Genomic DNA, 20,145 nt, shown 5'->3' with positions numbered 1-20,145 from the left:
ACAAGAAGCACAAGGCAATATCCATGATCCAGAGCCGATACAAGAAAAAGGAGACAATCACGTCGACGGCACGGTTTCTTCTCAGGAACCGGGGAGGCCATCATTAGGAGAATTGAGCGCAGTGGAGTAAAATGAAGGCTTCAGAACCCCGACAACCATGGAACATAAAATCCCAGCCATCACAGAATGCCCACCTGCACCAAGAAAGCCAACAGTAACACTAGCAATCCCAATGAAGCGGAGGATCCCAGAAGACTCCAATTTGAAGAGTTTGAGGTGCTGATTCCTCCTAAAATTCTTGCTAGTTTGCTTTCAAGGCTCATGAAACCTTCCAGGGATGAAAGAAAGTGAATCTTCTTGATCATCTATACTATATCCAGAATGGTGAGGCCTCAAACCATGAAGCCGGTAATGGTGATGCTAGCTGGAGCCTGAAGCACTGCAGATTTGTTATAAGTTAATTTAGGTTTGGCTGCTGTTACATTCTTTGTTTCTTTTGTGGTTGAGACGTTTGTTTGTAGGGAAAATGGTCCAAGAGACCTTGATGATGCTGTAAAGTTAAAGTTGCAAGCGATGAAAGAAGGATAATCAATCAAGTACAGACCGAGAAAAAAGAGGCGGTTGTACAATTCCAACTTTGCTGCACCTAGGTTCTTTTGTAATCAAGGTGTTATGCCATCTTCAAGAATGGAATTGATTCGATCTCAGAGATTCAATAAACATCAATCTTCAAGTTTTATTCTCTCTTTTTTGTCTTTTACATTTTACATTTGGATTCTTTGATCAGTATATATGTTCTTCTATTCTTAATTTCTAGCAGAATATCTATGGTATTGTTATTATTCTTTGGAAGGTGGCTCTTGGCCTGGTGTGAAAGACAAAACCATCCATGCTAGAAAAGCAACTGGTTTTGTGGAATGAAGGGGCAGTATTAACTTTTCATCAGTGCCTTTAATTATTAGGGCAGAAGGCCTTCTTCATCTGTGAAGATGGGGGGCATTCCCAAATGTACTGTCCCCCATTTTTTCGTCCATAGAATTTCTCTTAGATTTGGATTGAATCTGAATCTTAGTTTTCAAGGAGAATCAAACATGCCCCATGATGCATGAGCCCCTTTAAACGGCGAAATATATTAATAATAAATGAAGATTTATGGCAACTGTTGGTTCTTTGTTGCCCATGAAAGGTCATACATATGTATGCCTCCCTCCTATGCCAAAGTCTCTAGGTTTTGCCTTAATGTATTGTTTTCCTTGCTAATTCATTGGTGGTTGTTGTGGTTGTTAAAAATTTAAAACTCATTTTCCATGCATGGTGATGTTTCAGTCTACTCTTCCTTCGTACTCCCTGGGGTGCGGGTGTTACTAACCATGTTTTTGTTGAGACATGATTGCAGAGGTTGTATCAACGTGTGCTAGGCTGATTTTGGTGAGTCTAAATGTCAACTTTGGATGAGAGTGGGTGAGATCACTATGGGATGTCATTGTTCTTTTGAGTTTATAGATTTTGAATGTTCAAACTAATTTAATTTTTTTAATTAATTTATATTTTGAAAATATAACTTCTATAGAAATTAGAAATCATAGTTTTAAGATATGTAATGAAATTACAGTTTCAAAATATGGTTTCTAACCTTTGTTTCAAAATATAACCAGTGATAGCATATCCTATTGGATACCTTGGATATTATATCTGGTTAACATGATATATTAAGGTTCTATATTAAAATATGTTATATTTATATTTGTAGTGTAAAATGAATAAAACAAATGAAATGAAAAACATATTAATATATATTATGTAATGTTTGCTTAAAATAAAAATTATATTGCATTTTAATATTTGTTATTAAATAAATATGAAATCTCTCTCATGTCAATATTATTTAGAAATTGTTCAATAATTTTAAATTTTAAATTATTTATTTATTAATAATATTCATAATTAAAATATTTCAAATTTTAAAAAAATATATATTAGTTCAACATATAAAAATACTTTGTATATATATTAAATAATACATATAATCCAAAAATTTTATTATTTTAGTTATTTTTCTTATTACATATTAACAAAAACTTTGTTATTATAAAATTGATTATCGTCACCGTGATGGGTACTTTGTTATATTGTTTATGTGGGACTGTGGATCATTGGGTGAAAGTCCCTAAAGCCCTCGAAGAAGACACTTCGATGTAGGTGTATGGAGTTGATCCTACCCCTGGGTTTTAGTCCCTAAAGACATGGTGTTAGTCCTCCCCTTGGGTATGAGTCCTAGAAGACACGGAGTATTACTTACTCTTAGGTGATTGTCCCAAAATAGTCATTATTATAACCCAATATCTTGTGGAACGTTGATATCTTATGTGTATGTTGGTGGGGGTTAGTTTATCAAGTGTGAGAAGATGAATGAGGAATAACAAAACTTTTTTCCAATGTAACTTGTATTTGTTGATGCATTTTTGGAAACATGAAAAAAGAGAGTTGATGCATTTTTGTTGAGGAATAACAAAAAAATTTGTAAACGTGAAAAAAGAGAGTTGATGCATTTTGGTCTTACCTAATTTGTTTTTAGTACATGATTGATGTCCTTATGAACCCATAACCTGCTACGTTCACCGGGTGGTTCAGATTTTTACCTAACAATTTCAGAACCCATTTCTTAACCACCAAGTCCTAGAGCAACTTCTAAACACAAGTGCACTATGTACAGTCATTGTTATTATTTGACGTGTGAACTACCAATTTTCCTTTCATTTTTGACAAATCTGGTTTTAATATTAATTAGACTCCAATATACATATTTCATTAGCTTACCACAAAATTTTAAGTTATTCAATGGCTAGCTCACTTTTTCAAATTGATTGTTTTGATTTTCTTTGACCATTTCATCAACAAAGAACAAGCTAGTAAATTTTTTCAAATACTTTCATGTAACATGTTTCTTAGATCTATGATATATAATGTTGTTGCTCCAAAAGTAAGAGCTTAAGAAGTAAGTTTATCTCAGCTGAAAATTAATTAATATCCATTGAGGATAGATAAATTCTTCAATGACATTCAATTGTTGACATTTGGACTCCAATAATCTTTCTATCAACATGATCTTGATTGTGATACTAATTTTAATTGGGATCCAGTCAATTAATATTCCGTGAGAATAGACTAAATTTTTTATGAAATTGGAGCGCTATAAGTGACCCATTACTGAACGTAAAAGTGGCATTATTGCATCACTACAAATATAACCGATATTACTTCATGGCAAACTTAATGTGACTCCAAACATATAAAGAGAATTCACTTCATCTTATCGACCATTGTTTAATTATTGCAGAAAGAATGATTAATACCTGGATTTACTAATTAGGTTTGCAAGAATTTGTCCTGGGATTTATTAAATACATGTGGCTGGATATGGAAGCAGGCACTTTCACACCATTTTGGTTTACAGTCTTCATTGGCTTTTTGGTAGAAAATAGGCCAGGCAAGAATAAGTAGAGGGTGGGCAGGTATCATGGTCGACCTGCATGGATCCAATTCATTAAAAGTACAAAAAGTTACATAAACATATAAATAACATTATTGTTACTATAATAGAAACTCCACATTTGAACGTGGAGAGAGCCACAAACCGCATTGCTACTGACACTGGCTTCCTTATGTTTTTACAGAAGTGTTCGAAAATGGGGAATCAAGATTTCTACTCTTGGCTCTACGATGACCAGAGAACTGCTGCTGCTGCTGCTGTTGCTGTTGCTGTTGCTGTTGCTGTTGCTGTTGCTGGTACAGAATTTGAAGCCTTCTGATTTCTCGCTCTAACATATCCTGTTCCACTGCATCCAACAACCTCCATCAAGTTTTTACTTCAAATTTTTATCTAAGTTATGGTAAAGGTTGCAATAGTATTGCTTCTCTGGATCAAATCAACAAATTTGACCTTTTCAAGAGACTTTGGTTGTATAAGTGCCATATGTGAGTTTACAAAACACTTGAATCCGTGACAAGGCTTAATGAGAATATCGAAAGGCTATCTAAAGACACTTACATTGTTTAATGAGGTACTCCTGAGATGAACTTTCTAACCGTTGCTGCAGGGCTCGGTTCTTCATGCCTAATATAAGATTGTGCTGGTCAAGATATTCAACGGCAGCTGAAATTTCACATCCTTCTGCCTGAAAAATTGACAAAACAACCATAAACTTCCATCTTAGCAAAGGGGGAATAGTTGTAAAGTTAAGCAAAGTGTTTTAGCTTTTGCTGCCTTGCCTGTAAGACCTGGACGCTCATTTCCAGTTCTGCTATATATTGAAGTTTCCTGAGCCGTGAACGTTGAGCAAATTGCCTGCATTTTCATGGCGTATCGGGAATAAAGATTGTATACATATAAGAAATAATTGACTGCTTGAATAAACCACACAGGTCACACTTACAACATATAGAAGGCAACTTGGTCTTTCTACGAGTCAACTTGATTATAGGTCATGAATGAGCACAAACTAAAAGCCCTAAATCAGCCAGTTAGTTTTTGCATATGTGCTCAACTAAGAGTGTGTTTCACATTACTTCTCATTGAAGTGTTTTTCAGTGAAAGTATTTTTTGTAGAAGTGTTTTTGGAACAATCACTTATCAAGTGTTTCTTCATGTAGCACAATAAATGATTTTTGAACTTTTTAAGTTTTTTTTAAAAAAAATTCTGTCAAATGCTTGATTTTTCTTTAAAAAAAAAACACTTTTCAGTGTTTTCTAAATTTTGTCAAATGTCTTATTTTTTTTTTTTTTTTTTGTAAAGCCAACTAGAACAATACAAGCACAAGTCAATGCAAAAGCACAAAGCCTAATTGCATAACCAAGGAATAGGTGAAATACATATTAGATGATGAAGGGTTCGTTTGAAAGTAATTTGGTTAAAGCACTTCTAATCCACATTTTTGAAGAAAACTCATTTTATGTTTAACAGAAGAAAGACAATAATTTTAGTAATATCTTATTCTTTAGATTTCCAAAAGTGAGTTATGAAATTTATCAAATACTATGATAAGTGTTTTCAAGCATGTGAAAGCTCTTCTCATGTGAAATCTCCTCACATTTTTAAAATTACTTTCAAACGGACTCAATGAGAGGAGAGGTAAGTGAAAATGACAAATGAAAAGGGCACGAAAGGTATTTAATAAAATTTCAAATCGATAAGATGAAATGTATTTAGTCAAATTTGAAACAAGGTGAGTGAAATTAGCACTAAAAATATTACGAAAGGAACAAAAACATTGATACTCGAGAGAAATGGATAGAATGCATACTGTTTAGCACGTTTTGCATCATTCTTGGACAAAGAAGGCTGAGCAGAAGAGGAATCACTTCGTTCAGAAGAGTCTTCTTGGTTATGTGAAATAGATTCTGCACAATCTTGCTTTTTAGTAGCTATGGGTGGCACCCCATCTGGTTGATCTGGAGGAGCACATGATCCCGAGACTTGAACATTTATTATGTTTGGCTGATCCCTTGTCAATGGAAGGTCACTTGTGTAGTTCAAACAATTCAAAGATGATTCCCATGCCCTATTCTGATTTTCATCAAAAGAGCTTGGCCTTGTGTAGGTGGAAGCATTGCATAAAGAGCCGAAAGAAGGCCATGCGAAGCTATTTTTGAACTTATGATCCTCGTTTGTGTTAGATACCTTAGCTACTGCACCCAAGTATGCAAGAGAGTCGCTTGCTGAACGCCGGTGGCCTCTCTGCATAGGTGTGTCCGGTTCATTAAGAAGTTCCTCAAACCAAGATGGTGGTTCCTCTATGAGAACGCTTTCAGAAGAAATGCTTTGGGTGGGCTGTCCCCCTGTAGGTTTTGGGTTTCCTATTGATCCTACCTCATGATTCAAGTTATAATGGTTCAAGGATGGGGGCATCTGTGGCAACTGTGTTCTATGGGGCAGCGCTGTCCATCTCCCTATGTGTTGAAAGTTCGATGATCCACTTGAATTATCCATTGCTCGCACAAACAAGCCTGTCAAAGAACAAGGACATGAACATTAGGAATGATTAAACGTGTACCATAGGAAACAATTCCAGCTTAATTACATGCTCTTTATCTTGCCCATTTCATCTATCTGATACTCTTCCTTTGGCTTCCATAACCACAGAATGACAGCAATCTATGGGCGCCATTAGAAAACCGAAATGGCCAATTTACTAAATCACTCTCCCTAATGATCTGAAGAATTATGAAGAAAGCTGCTGCTTTGCGAAAACACAAATCCAAATGCAAATAAAGAGAGGGGCTTTGATTGGGATTGCATTCTTAACTATTAGTAGAGAATTAATTAAGGGTTTCTTTCATTCTCCGGTTCTATTGCAATCTGAACATTGACAATGTCTTAGATCAATGTAGGTATTGATATATGAGACAGTGGGTATTGATATATATGCTTTGTAGATGCCATAAAAAATGGATCATCTTCCTCTCGGCTATGCATCCCCAACAAGTGAGATTATCTTTTGAATCATTTTGCCTTTAAGCAGGGACTAAAGGAACGAGCTGGAGAACGGATAATCATCTACTTTCTTCAAGGATCTCATAGTCCACATCCTGGCAGAAAAACTTGAAGCCTTTGATTTCTTATTACTCTGGAAGACAAGTCATGCAACTGCAAGCTTCCTACCACCAGGAAAACTCTAGATGATCGATCACTTTATATCATTATAATTCTGAAAGAGAGAGAGAGATGAATCTTGTTACCTATGATGAGATTTATGAACACTGCATTCATTCATTCAGACATTCAGACCTTATGTACATAAGGGTGAGAACAATATATACCAGTTGAAGGGTTGCAGGGTTGAAGGGCAGGGCTACCGGTAGATTGGTCTCCGGTGGCCCTGAGATCATCTGCGAATTGAGAACCAGATGCCAACAGCAACAGCAGCTGACTTGTATGTATTTGAAGCTGTAGAAGAAGAAAACAATAAACAAAGGAAACTAATATATGCATATATATCAACTCAGAAATAGGCAAAAGCGTTAGCGCAGTTAGCGCAGTTCTCGTAACAGAAAGGAATGAGAGCTGACTCGGAAAATCAGAATGGTTCGGACAATTGGGATCATATTCAGCCTAACATACGCCTACTTTGTCTGCACGTTGCTCTATAAACAAGCGGCACACGTCACCTATAAACACCTCCAAGTTTTCTAAAGGAAAATGCACGCTTTGCACGCCAACAAGACTTTTCCAAATATTATTTTCATTTAAATATACACCCTCGTAATGTCCAAAAGTAGGAGTCCATGCATACTTGATGCGAACTCCATGAATAAAAACATCATTTATCATTCATGCATGTTTTTCTTGATTTTCATTGTATATTTTCGTTATCAAACCATTCAAAATATTGTTTACATACGTACATAATTATATTTGATTCTCACCGCTTATATGTATTTTTTACTAATACATAATACAGGGAATGTATTTTAAAAAAATAAAATAAAATATGCGAATAATTCCCATAACCCAGTATGATTCAATTAAAACATGAATTGAAAAGGTTGAGATTAAGGATAGGCTTTTAGCTTCATCTACATGACACGAATTTCAAACATAATCTCAACAGGTGAGTCCTTTTTGAAAAGTTTTAATAAATGGTAATAAAAAAAATTAAGTGTTAAATTTGGTTTTCAAAGTTTAAGAAATTGAATAAATATAAAAATAAATTTTTATTTTTAAAAAAATGAAAGAGAAAAATTATCCTCTAAATTAAAAAATTTTATCATTAAGTTGATTTGTAAATATTTTAAAAATAACTAGGAAAATCAAAATATTTTAATTGAATTTTAAAATAAAATTTGAAAACACAAAATAATTCATATAAAATACAAAAACTTTTAGAGGCTTACATTAAAAGGGTAAACCGTTACTACTATTGTCAAGTAACAAGAATAATCATATCTCATTATAAAGGAATGAATATAGCGCTAATCAAACATTTGATGTTTAGGCTTAGGTTATATTAATATAAACATGATCTAAAAACTAGATGTCTAATCCATTGGACACCTTGATGTTACTACTAATTAAAAGACATAGAGCTAGCCAATGAATATTTGGAGTAGGGTGTGTGTGTGTGTGGGTGTGTGTGGACACCTTGATTCTAGAAAATCTTTTAGTTCTATATGGAAGGTAAAATAACCAAGATGTTACTACTAATTAAAAGACATAGAGTTAGCCAATGAATATTTGGAGTAGTGCATACTCACATGTGTGTGTGTGTGTGTGTGGACACCATGATTCTAGAAAATCTTTTAGTTCTATATGGAAGGTAAAATAACCAAGATGTTACTACTAATTAAAAGACATAGAGTTAGCCAATGAATATTTGGAGTAGTGCATACTCACATGTGTGTGTGTGCGCGCGCGCGTGCGCACGCGTGCTTGAGACAAAATATCGGCGATTAGTGTTCATGTTCGAGACGAAGTATTGGCGATGTAAAGATTAATGAAAATTCTGAAAATATTAAGAAAAACGTGTGTGTGTGTGTGCGCGTGCGCGCGCGCGCTCGAGACAAAATATGAGCGATGTAAAAATTAATGAAAATTCTGAAAATATTAAGAAAAGTGCTATAAAATTATATGAGAAATAAAAATAGATATTTTAAAGTTATTTTTAAAAATAATAATAATTAATGATCTATATATATATATATATATATATATATATATATATATATATATATATATATATATATATATCATTTGTCATATTTGATAATAATATCCTGTATATCCATAAAAAAAATATAAATTTTATGAGTGTACATTTATTATTAAGTTGCATTATAGATTATTTTACAATATTATTATGATAAGATGTTTAATTTTAAAATATATTTAATATTGAAATTATGATCCATTTTAATACATCAAATAAATAATATATATATATATATATATATATATATATATATATATATATATATAATTTGTTTTTATATTTTTGGTAATAAATTAAATCAAATTTAGAGATAAAATAATTATAATTTATTTATTTAATAATAAAAATTTTGAAAAAATCAGTGAAATATTGGTAAAATATTTGAAAATTTCAATAAAATATTGGTTAAAATAATAAAAAATAAAAAAATCGATAAAATATTGATAAAATATCAATAAAATATCCGAAAGTATTGGATAATGGATATATCTTTCCAAATTTTGTATCAATATCAACGGATATTGGATATATCGTAGATACATCAATGATATATTCGGATATTTTAAATCTTGCTTTTAGTGATGATTACTCTAAGTTTGAGTATTTGTACTTAATACATAGGAAATGTGTTGTCTTGGATGAATTCATTGAATTTAAAACCTATTAGATAAACATATCAAGATACTTTGATTTAATTGAGGTGGTAAGTCTATGTTTAATAAGTTTAATTCTTTCTTTGGGGAGTACGAGATTAGATCACAGTTGAGTACACCTAAGACTCCACCACAAAATAGAGAAGTTGAAAGAGGAAATCAAATTTTGATGAACATAGCGAGATTAATGATGAGTTTCTCATCACTTTCCATATCCTTTTGCGACATTCCTTGGAGACTATGTCCCACCAATTTTACAAGTACCTTTCAAGTCAATATGGTAGGTGTGAACAGGTCATAAACTTTTACAACATATTTGCACGTAGGGGTGTCCAACACGCATGTTAAAACCAAAGGTAGATAAGTTGGAAGTAAGGTAAAAGGCATATTACTTTCTAGGATATCCAAGAAGATCTTGAAGGTTATTACATTTATACTCAAAATGATCAAAAAATATTTATTGGTATAAATGTTAGATTTCTAGACGAATACTATAAGATAAGTAATAAGGCAAATAGTAATATAAACTAAAAAACACTAAATGATCATCTCACTTTTACATAAGATACTATGGATTCAAGCTATATGGACATATCATTTTTTATACTTCCAATATATGAGTACATCATCGTAGTGAGAGGATTGTATCTCACAAATAATGATGAAACAATGCGCAAAATTGATGTTCATTTATGACAAAGAGTTATAATAGTAGAGTTAGAATCCTTATGTTTTAACATAGTTTGGGATCTTTTAAAAACACCTCAAGGAATAAAACCCATAAGGTGTAAGTGGGTCTATAAGAGGAAAATAAGAGTAGATGAAAAGGTTGAGACTTACGTGGTTAAAGTTGTAGCTAAAGATTATAATTCAAAACTTGCTTCTAACTATGAGAAACCTTTTCATCAATAGTCATGAACTCAAATCCATTAAAGTACTTCTATTTATTATAGTACATATCGATTATAAGACATAGCAATCATATATCAAAATAGTGTTCTTAAATGATTGTCTTAATAAAAACATCTATATGATGTAACAAAACCTTTTCATAAGAAATGGTCAAAAGCATCTAGTATGTAAGTTGTATAAATCCATTTATGGATTACTATAAGCATTTCACTCATAGAACAAGTGTATTTATTAACAAATCAAAACCCTAAATTTTGATCAAAATAAGCATGAACCTTTTATGTACAAGAAGGTGCAAGTAAACACGATGGTGTTTTAGATCTTGTATAAGGATGAAAATATGCTCATTAAGAATGTTAATTTCCTATGCTTTTTTTATTCTCTATTACAAATCAATATCAGCATGATATAATATATCTCATTGAATCCAATGTCTTAGGATATCATCTTCATAGGATAAAATAATCAAGAATATTATAATCTAATTAGAAGTCATATCCTATAATATAAATATCATATTAATCCACTGTTATATTTGTCCTATGTCAATATATTTATGACTTATTATTTTTATAGTTTTTAATGAATATTTGTTTTTAGGAACAATTATTAATAATTTAGAAGTGACATAATATTTGAACAAGTGAAAAAAAAAAATTGAAAAGAAAAAAAGTTATGACGGTTCCAGATGTGAAAAGTTGACCATCAAAGGGAAGATCCATGTGCATGTTATAGACACTGTGTTTTTTTTTTAATTCATTTTTTATTTTAAATTTAGTAAAAGTTTTCCTTTTTATTTTAATTTACTAAATGTTTTAAATTTGAATAAGTCTTGTTTGATTTTTTTTTTCATTTTCAAATTTTTATCGTTAATTTTTTAAAAATTAAACCAAAAAACCATAGATATGAAGATTGTGTCTTAATTTTTCAGGTATTTTGGTAATTTCACTGAGGGGATATTGTTATCCTAAAAAAAATCATACTGTGGATGTTTAGAAAGTTAAGACAGATGTAAATATAATTATTAGTAAAAAATAAATAAATAAATATAAAAATAAAAAGGGAGAATTGTGTTTTAGATCCGAGTCCAAAAATTAACATTTCATCCTATGGAAAGTATATAACCAAACATTGATTTTTGGGCCGGCCAAAACACAATTCTCCCTTTATTTTATAAGTTTTGGACTTTTGGGATTCCTTCTAGAAATCTGAGTGCTACTGCGCTCACTGCTATTCACAGATCAGATGACTCTTCAAATGCTGGGGTAGAAGACTGGAGTGTTTGTTAGCTCAAGGGCTCGAAACTTCGTCCTCCATTCCAGATGATAATGACTTAAAATTGAATCCATTGAATTGGACACAGCACTCCGCCTTCCAAGGACGTTCATGGCTTACTATTCCACCTACCAGAGTTTTCTTTTCTTTTCTTTTTCCTTTTATGCAATGAATTAAGTAAGCTAAGCACATTCGTTGGCACCTTTGGCACACAAGCTGTCAATGGCTTCTGCAGATCGTCGTAGAGCGTCATCGTCTTCTTCTACTTCTGCTCGCCCATGGGCTTACGAAGTTTTCTTGAGCTTTAGGGGCGAAGATACCCGGCACAATTTCACAGATCATCTCTATGCATCTTTGTGACGGAAAGGGATTCGTACCTTTCGAGACGATGAAGAACTCTCATGGGGGCGAGAGATTGGATCAAGTCTTTTTGACGCTATTGAGGAGTCAAGGTTCGTTCTCGTAATTCTCTCGAAAAACTACGCTAGTTCCAAGTGGTGTTTGAAGGAATTGGAGAAGATAATGGAGTGTAGGGAAGAAATGGGAAAAATAGTTTTTCCAGTTTTCTATCATGTGGATCCTTCCCCATGTGCCAAATCAGAGGGGGATTTATGAAGGAACATTTGCCTATATGAGGTGGAGGGCTGCTTTGAGGGTAGTGGGTAATCTTTCTGGATGGCATGTGCAGAATGGGTAATATGACTTCTTCTATATAAGCTTTCGCAAGTATCCTTTATTTATTTATACAAGCCAAGTGTTGCTTAATTGAACAATATCTGCTCTATCATTCTTTTATCTATTCAAACCTTCATTCTGGTAATTAACAGAGACCCAGGTTCAGGACCCATAAATAGCATTAAAATCTGCCTTATAATTTTATTTTATTTTTACATTGTGTTGGGGTACCCATATTTTATAGCAGTTATGAATTTTAAATTATTCTTCCCAATTAAGAGACCCTATAATTTACAAATTTAGAATCGTTAGGCCCTGTTAGTAAAGCAATTAGTCATTTTAAATAGAAATATCATAGATTTTCCGAATACCATTTCTCCAAATTGGTTCTTGGGGAGAACATGTAACAATTTGAAATGTTAGGGGCAAGTGTGATGTTTCTCTCATTAGAAAATTGATTAATTTGGAGGAGTTTTTTTGGGTGATATAGGATTACTCTTTCAAACTATAAGTTGCATATACAAGGGCTTAGAACTTGAAGTCATGGAGATGGGACTCAAGATTGAAGGCAAAAGTTTCTTAATGAGACTTTAAAATTTGATACTTTTGAAATGTCATCTATTCTTTTGTTTTGTTTGAATCAAAGCCTTTCAAACTTTATGCTTGAAACGCCAAAAAAGGGACCCTTTTTTTAATATGTTCACACAGCATAGTGTCTCTCTGACATACAATTTTTTTTGGGATGGGTTTTCCCTTCCTCTTTTTTGTTTTTTCATGGGGAAATGGAACTTGATTTTGTTAATATGTATATGAAAATGATGATGTTTTATTTTGAATTGCATGTGTGATTAACATACACTGCTTTTTTCTTCTTTTCCTTTTATGACAGTTTAAGTGATTTCCCATTTTTTGCCTTTTTTATAGGGTTAATCTGTTGGTATGCACAAACAACTATTCTTGCTATTTCTAGTGTTAATACATACAAGTACTATCTTAGATAAACCTAATGAAAAAGAAGCTTATGGAAGCAAGTGAAGTTTCGAGTAAAGGCCAAGTATAATATCTCTGGTTGTCTAAGGATTGCCAAACATTTCGTTCATGCTAGTTAAAAAATATTTCATGCTAGTTAAAGATATTTCGTGTTTTTACCTCGCTGATCTTCATTTTAAGTTATACTTGACATAGTGAAAACACTTTATTGTGTGATCTAATTAATTCATCCATATCCCCTGTACACATTTTTTGCCCATAATACAGGTTTTTAACTTATACCAAGAATAATCAAGTTTACTTCATGTTTTCTGTTGTTTGTTACTTTGTTGGCTAATCCATGTATGTGCTTTACTAGTGGCAGGTCTGAGGCAGATATTATTGAGGAGATTACTAGTGTTATTTTGATGAGATTGAACCGGAAACTCTTACCTATTGACAAGAACCTCATTGGGATGGATTGTTGTTTGGAGGAAATTATTCCAAAAATGATAGACTATCAAATGATGTTCGCATGATTGGGATTTATGGACTTGGAGGAATTGGTAAGACAACCATTGCCAAGGTTTTGCATGTATAACCGAATTGCCTTTCATTACATTATCACTAGCTTTATTGCTAATATTAGAGAGGATTTCAAAAGTCAAGGTCTACCTTATCTACAAAAACAACTCCTTCATGATATCTTGCTAGGAAGGAATAAATTTATAATCAATGTTGATGAAGGGATCTATATGATAAAAGACAGACTATGCTTCAAAAAGGTTCTTGTTCTTGATGATGTTGACAATGAGTGAACTAGAAGCCTTAGCTAGTGGTTGTAATTGGTTTGGTCCAAGAAGTAGAATTATTATAACAACTAGGGACAAACATTTGCTAGATGTGCATGAAATGGATGCATTATATGAGGATAAGAAATTAAATCACAAGGAAGCTGTTGAGCTCTTTAGTTAGCATGTGTTTAAACATAACCATCCCAAAGAAGATCATGAAACACTTTCAAACTCTGTAGTACAATATGTTAATGGTCTTCCTTTAGGTCTCAAAGTTTTGGGATGTTTCCTATTTGGGAAGACAATATGTCAATGGGAAGGTGAATTGCATAAACTAGAGCAGGAACCTAACCAAGAAATTCAAATTGTGCTCAAGAGAGGTTATGATGAATTAGATTACACACAAAAGGAGATATTCCTAGATATCGCTTGCTTCTTTAACGGAGAGGACAAAGATTTTGTTACAAGAATCCTAGATGCTTGCAACTTCTATGCGGAAAGTGGAATACAGGTCTTTAGTGATAAGTGCCTCTTAACTATTTTAGACAATAAGATATAGATGCATGATTTGTTACAACAAATGGGACGTGATATTGTTTGGCAGGAATCTCCTAAAGACCCTGGAAAATGCAGCAGATTATGCTATCCAGAGATTGTATATCGTGTATTGACAAGAAAAATGGTAAGAGAAAAATGTTAATGACCCTACTTCCATACTAGAACGTTATCTGGAATACATAAACTTCAACAATTTCATTTTTGTTTAAGTCACATTATTATTTAATTTTTGTGTATTTTGCTCTTCGCTTATTTTAGGGAACGGAGGCAATTGAAGGCATACTTCTAAACTTGTTCAGATTGAAGCGGATACACATCACTACTGAAGCCTTTTCAATGATGAAGAATCTTAGATTGCTCAAAATCTTTTGGGACTTTGGATCTGCTTCTGAGGGAGGACGATAAAGTAAAGCTATCTAAAGATTTTGAATTCCCTACTTATGAGCTAAGATATCTCTATTGGCATGGATATCCTTTGGAATCTTTGCCATCAAGTTTTTATGCTGAGGACCTTGTTGAACTTGACATGTATTATAGCAACTTGAAACAACTTTGGGAAATTGACATGGTATGATGATTGATTATTTACTCGTGTTTCTTTCTTTACATAAGCATTAAAGTTCATAAAAGCTTATATATTGAAGTTCTTTTTTTTTCTTTTCTTTGGTTACAGCTTCTTGAAAAGTTAAATACTATCAGAATCAGTTGCTCTCAACACCTCATCGAAATTCCGGAGTTCTTAATTAGTGCGCTGAATCTGGAGAAACTAATGCTTGATGGTTGTTCAAGTTTGATGGAAGTTCACCCATCTATTGGAAGGCTGAACAAGCTTATTTTATTGAATTTAAAAAATTGCAAGAAGCTTAGAAGTTTCCAGATATTCAGGGTAATATGGAACACTTATCGGAGCTTTATTTAGCTTCAACTGCTATTGAAGGACTTCCCTCTTCAATTGGGCATCTGACTGGACTTGTTTTATTGGATCTGAAAAGGTGCAAAAATCTTAAAAGTCTTCCCACATGTACTTGTAAGTTGAAATCCCTTGAACTTCTCTTTCTCTCTGACTGTTCAAAACTAGAGAGTTTTCCAGAAATGATAGAGCATATGGAATGTTTAAAAGAGCTTCTTTTAGATGGAATATCTATTAGAAGTGCTACCCTGTTCAATTGAACATCTAAAAGGCTTTGTTTTACTAATATGGGGAAATGCAAGAAGCTTGCGAGTCTTCCAAGTGGCATGTGTAGTTTGAGGTCTCTTGAAACACTTATTGTCTCAGGTTGTTCACAGCTAGATAAATTGCCAAAGAACCTTGGGAGCCTGCAAGGTCTAGTGCAGCTCCATGCAGATGGAACTGCTATAACACAGCCACCTGACTTAATTGTGCTTTTGAGAAACCTCTGAGCATTGATCTATCCTGGATGTAAAATAATAGCACCCACCTCACTTAGTTCGCTCTTTTCATTCTGGTTATTGCATAGAAATAGTTCAGATGGGATTGGTTTGTGCTTGCCTTCTTTTCCATATTTAAGCTCCTTCACAAATTTAAACCTAAGTGACTGCAAACTAATGGAAGGAGCAATCCCTGATGGTATTTTCTCCTTGATCTCATTGAAGAAATTAGATCTAAGCAGAAACCATTTTGTAAGCATACCTGCTGGCATCAGTGAACTTAGTAACCTAAAAGACCTTCGGTTGGGGCAGTGCCAGAATCTCATAGAAATTCCAGAGCTTCCACCATGTGTCCAAGACAGATCCGTACAATTGCACATCCCTTTCAGCAAGGTCATCTGGTGTATGCACGTTGCAGTGGCTACAATTTCTATTCTATAATTGCTCCAAACCAGTTGAGGACTAATCCAGTGTTTCCTCTCTAACTACTTTGGCTGTTGTGATGCAAAAATTTCTTGAGAACATTGCATTTAGCATTGTTTTTCCAGGTAGTGAAATTCCTGAGTGGATATGGCATCAGAATGTGAGATCTTCTATAAAAATAGAGCTACCTACAGATTGGTATAATGATGACTTCTGGGGATTTGTTGTCTGCTCAGTTCTTGAACATTTCCCTGGGAGAATTACATGCCATTTGAATTCTGATGTTCTTGGTTATGGAAAAATAATGAAAGACTTCGGTCATGATTTACATTTGAAAGGCAACAATGTTGGGTCCAAACACGTCTGGCTGGGTTATCAACCACTTGCTCATTTAAGATTGTTACCATTCATTGACCCCAATGACTTGAGTCAGATTGAGATTTCTTTTGAAGCAACCAACAGATTCAACTCAAGAGCCTCCAATGTGGTGAAGAAGTGTGGGGTACGTCTTATATATGCAGAAGAGCTAGAAGGAATCCATCCAGATAATATACAATACAGCTCAAGAGTAGGGTATGATGTAGTCAAGAGAAGCAGTGACAGGGAAGGATCCAATGGATGTGGAAGGGGCTACAGTTCTAGTGGCTGCAGTTACAAACCCACCAACAATCCCATGCTCAAGCTCAAGCACAAACCTGTCCAAGAATGACTACCATCATCCAATCCCTTCTTTCAATAAAATTTTCTCTTCTGTTGATATGGCCATGCATGCTTGAATCGGTGATAATTTTGTTTGTCCATGATTATCCATGATCCTATGGCTCTGTGGACTTTTCAGGTGAGTCTTCTTTTCACTTATAAAGTTATATTTATTAAAGCAACTGAAATTCCTTTAATTGAACTTCCTCTACTCTTCATTCCATCTCTTTTATTCAGCAACTGACTTTGTAAACTCTTCATTGCATTTCCCTTGCTCCTTAATGAAAGCTTGCATCATGGCCTCAAGAGAAGATGATGTAGAAGGCTAAGAAAACTAAGCATTCTGAAATTGATTTGGACCCTGAAATTATGGTTGATTAAATTAAGGATATTGACCTCCCTTACTTCCTTGATTCACCCTGACTTTCGAAACTCCCTTGAAAATTATTAGGATTGCTTTAACATAAACTTGGGTGATTCTTCTAACCAGGGTTATATGCATGACAGAATGATGAATCTTACTGCTACTTGAACATATCTCCACTCATACCAACTGACATCCTTATGGCATTGGCCTGCTCACTAAAGATCGCTTTGGCAATAGAAATGAAAGGAGATTCATTAGTAACATGCTCCCTCGATTCATTTATGGCACAAGATTGAATAACAGCTCTAACATCATTGATTGAGTTCTCCTTGGATTCCAATTCCTCCAATCTTCTATCTAAAGAAGTGATCCTTGCTTGGACTTCTAGATCTTAGTTAAATTGTGCATCCCCCATGTCTAACTCCTTGTAATTAACTTTGGTTCATCCTTGGTTCATTCCTTGGCAATAGGTCATCCCAACTCTTTGACACATCAGCAACATATTCAAGGAATTGAATCACCCCTTCTGGACTCCTAGTCATAAAATCTCCCCTGCTCATAGTTAGCATCCTCTCATAGAAATATGAAACAAACACCCAATTGTCAAAACCATGATACAAGCATGCATTAATAGTCTCCTTGAAACAATCCCAGCTAACAATGAATTTTCCATGTTTTGTTGTATACAACCTTAAAAATTTTCCATTAACCTCCAAGTGGGTACTAGCACAAACAAAGGCTTAAGTAGAATGATTTGCTTGCTCTTCTTTCACAAAATAATTCTTTTAAGCTCTTAGAAAACAATGGCTCACATACAAATCATGCCCCTTGAGGGATTTGTGGAGTTGTCACACTTGAACTTTTGATATAGGCCTTCTGTAGATTACAGGCATGCCATGGATATGAAACCTTTGGTCCGTCTAAATGTTTAATATGTTATACTCCTCGTTTTCGCACAACACCAACTGTACAGGATCCTTCCTAGTTAGGTAATAGCTTTCCCTCTGTCACCTTACTGAATAGCCCGATCTCTCTTTTGGAATCGTCTTCTTCATATAAGTAGTTATTTGTATTCAATAGTACTCAACAACACTTACGAAAGATGCTTCTCTTTTCTCTACTCCTAGGCACCCCCAGGGCAATGGTCATGAAGCAAAACAACTAAGAGAGAATCCACAGGATAAACCCTTTTTGCCTTAGCATATGGAGCAGAAGATCACATAAGCCTTTGAATTCCTTACAGTCGAGCTGGGTGTCATTGTTAGTTATCAATGTACGTTCAGGATATGACAAATCAGTGGCCTTTCCTTGCCTTTTATTTACATATACACCTTGTGCTTCAACCCCTAATCAGTGGCCAAAAGTATGTACCATTTTTGGCCAGGGGAGAGTGTCATTGGCCTGATTATGTCTAGGCTCTATTTGAGAACAACCATAGCATGGTGTCGTGCAAGGTGGTAATACTAAGAAAAAATTTTCTTACATTCACATGTTTACTAAATAATCTTTTGCTTTTTCGATACTTTGTCCATAAAAATAAAATTAAACCAAGCAAAAATATACTGTGCTTTATGTATAGAAGTAAAAAAATTTGCTCATAGATATTTGAAAATGCATTTCATCTTTCCTTCCCCTCCCCCTATCTCTTTCCCAAAGATAATCTCAATATGCAATGTTTGTCAAGCTTTCCTGTCAAAAATAATATTTCAATGAGTTTCAACAAAAGAATTGAAATTTTTAAGTGAGACGGAATTAAGCCTTTTTAAATTAATGGAACCATGATAAATGAAATTGATCAATGGACGAAACAATCAAGAAATAACAAATTTTACGTGAAAAAACCCCCCTGCAAGCGCTCCCAAGGTCTCCTGTTAATCCCCTCTCCATTCTTTTCTCTCTCAAAACCTCCCTCTCCTCTCTATTCCCACACACCAAAACGGAGAATGTCCTCTGCTGAAAACCGTTCCTCCTGCCTTTTTCGCCCTGCTTTCTTCCTCTCTCTAAAACAAATCAAAATAGAGGGAGCCTCCGCCCTGCAACCTGTCTCTCCTGCAGCCAATATCCGCTCCACTAGCCTGCAGAAAACTGTCTCCTATAGGTGGCAAAAAGGTGGTGAACAAGGAGCCTGCCAAAATGTCCAAAAGACACCCCCTAGGTGTCCAGAAGAGTGCCTCACCCGGCCCAAAATGAGGGTCTACACACTCTTTAATACTAAAAATTTATGAAAATTGGTTCATAATAATTATTTATTTTCATATAATTATATTTTTATAAATTTCTCACTATAAAAATAAATTTCAAACCAAATGATACTTTATATTGAATTTATTAATGGGCTTAACAATTTTTAAAAATAATTTAAAATTTAAAAAATAGATATAATATATTATCAGTCATAACTTTATTATTTCTCTTATATACATAATTATATATTTTGAATTTAGGTAAATAAATTATAAGTTAAATAATATATAATTAATAATTAAATTATTTAATAATTAAATTTTTTAATAAATTTTTAAATTTTTAAGAATAATTTTGAATTAAAAAACTTATCTAATTAATTATAAATTAAATCAAAACATTTTTAAAATATTATATTTATAACTAAATTAAAAAACTTGATATATTTACATGTTAAAAAAACTAGACTTTATTCATTATTCATTTTAAATAAAATATTATTTTAAATTATTATTTTTCATTTTTGGCCAAAAAAAAAATT

At 33.5% G+C, this 20,145-nt stretch overlaps 1 protein-coding gene and 1 long non-coding RNA gene across 5 annotated transcripts; one reads left to right on the top strand and one right to left on the bottom strand.

Annotated features, from left to right (window-relative positions):
- Window positions 1-3,560: 3,560 nt before the first annotated feature.
- Window positions 3,561-6,337, bottom strand: LOC100252892 (uncharacterized protein At4g06598). The gene is made up of 4 exons (XM_010647532.3): window positions 5,302-6,337; window positions 4,270-4,345; window positions 4,049-4,175; window positions 3,561-3,836 (listed from the first exon to the last, which is right to left on the bottom strand). The coding sequence occupies exons 1-4, from the start codon at window positions 5,985-5,987 to the stop codon at window positions 3,661-3,663; spliced, it is 1,065 nt and encodes a 354-aa protein (XP_010645834.3). The 5' UTR covers window positions 5,988-6,337; the 3' UTR covers window positions 3,561-3,660.
- A 5,095-nt stretch (window positions 6,338-11,432) lies between these two features.
- LOC104877957 (uncharacterized) lies at window positions 11,433-19,056 on the top strand. 4 transcript variants are annotated; one of them, XR_009465067.1, is made up of 6 exons: window positions 11,433-12,239; window positions 13,570-13,756; window positions 14,589-14,666; window positions 14,801-15,110; window positions 15,216-17,192; window positions 18,548-19,056. It is a non-coding gene; the product is annotated as an uncharacterized LOC104877957 (long non-coding RNA). The 4 variants fall into 4 exon arrangements; XR_009465068.1 differs by lacking the exon at window positions 18,548-19,056 and having other exon boundaries at window positions 13,576-13,756; window positions 15,216-17,402; XR_009465069.1 differs by lacking the exon at window positions 18,548-19,056 and having other exon boundaries at window positions 14,602-14,666; window positions 15,216-17,402.
- The last annotated feature ends 1,089 nt before the right edge of the window (window positions 19,057-20,145 follow it).

The sequence above is a fragment of the Vitis vinifera genome, chromosome 18, assembly GCF_030704535.1.
Source record: "Vitis vinifera cultivar Pinot Noir 40024 chromosome 18, ASM3070453v1".
Lineage (NCBI taxonomy): Eukaryota > Viridiplantae > Streptophyta > Magnoliopsida > Vitales > Vitaceae > Vitis > Vitis vinifera.
The sequence above is the reverse complement of the archived record's forward strand: the minus strand, read 5'-3'. Positions and strand labels throughout refer to the sequence as shown.

What these genes read in the sequence shown, in the direction of transcription:
- LOC100252892 (XM_010647532.3), bottom strand. Translation starts at nt 5,987, where the DNA reads ATGGATAATTCAAGTGGATCATCGAACTTTCAACACATAGGGAGATGG. An exon ending in TGAGCGTCCAGGTCTTACAG is followed by an intron (nt 4,176 to 4,269) that starts GCAAGGCAGCAA and finishes TCAATTTTTCAG; the next exon opens with GCAGAAGGATGTGAAATTTC. An exon ending in GGAGTACCTCATTAAACAAT is followed by an intron (nt 3,837 to 4,048) that starts GTAAGTGTCTTT and finishes TGTTGGATGCAG; the next exon opens with TGGAACAGGATATGTTAGAG.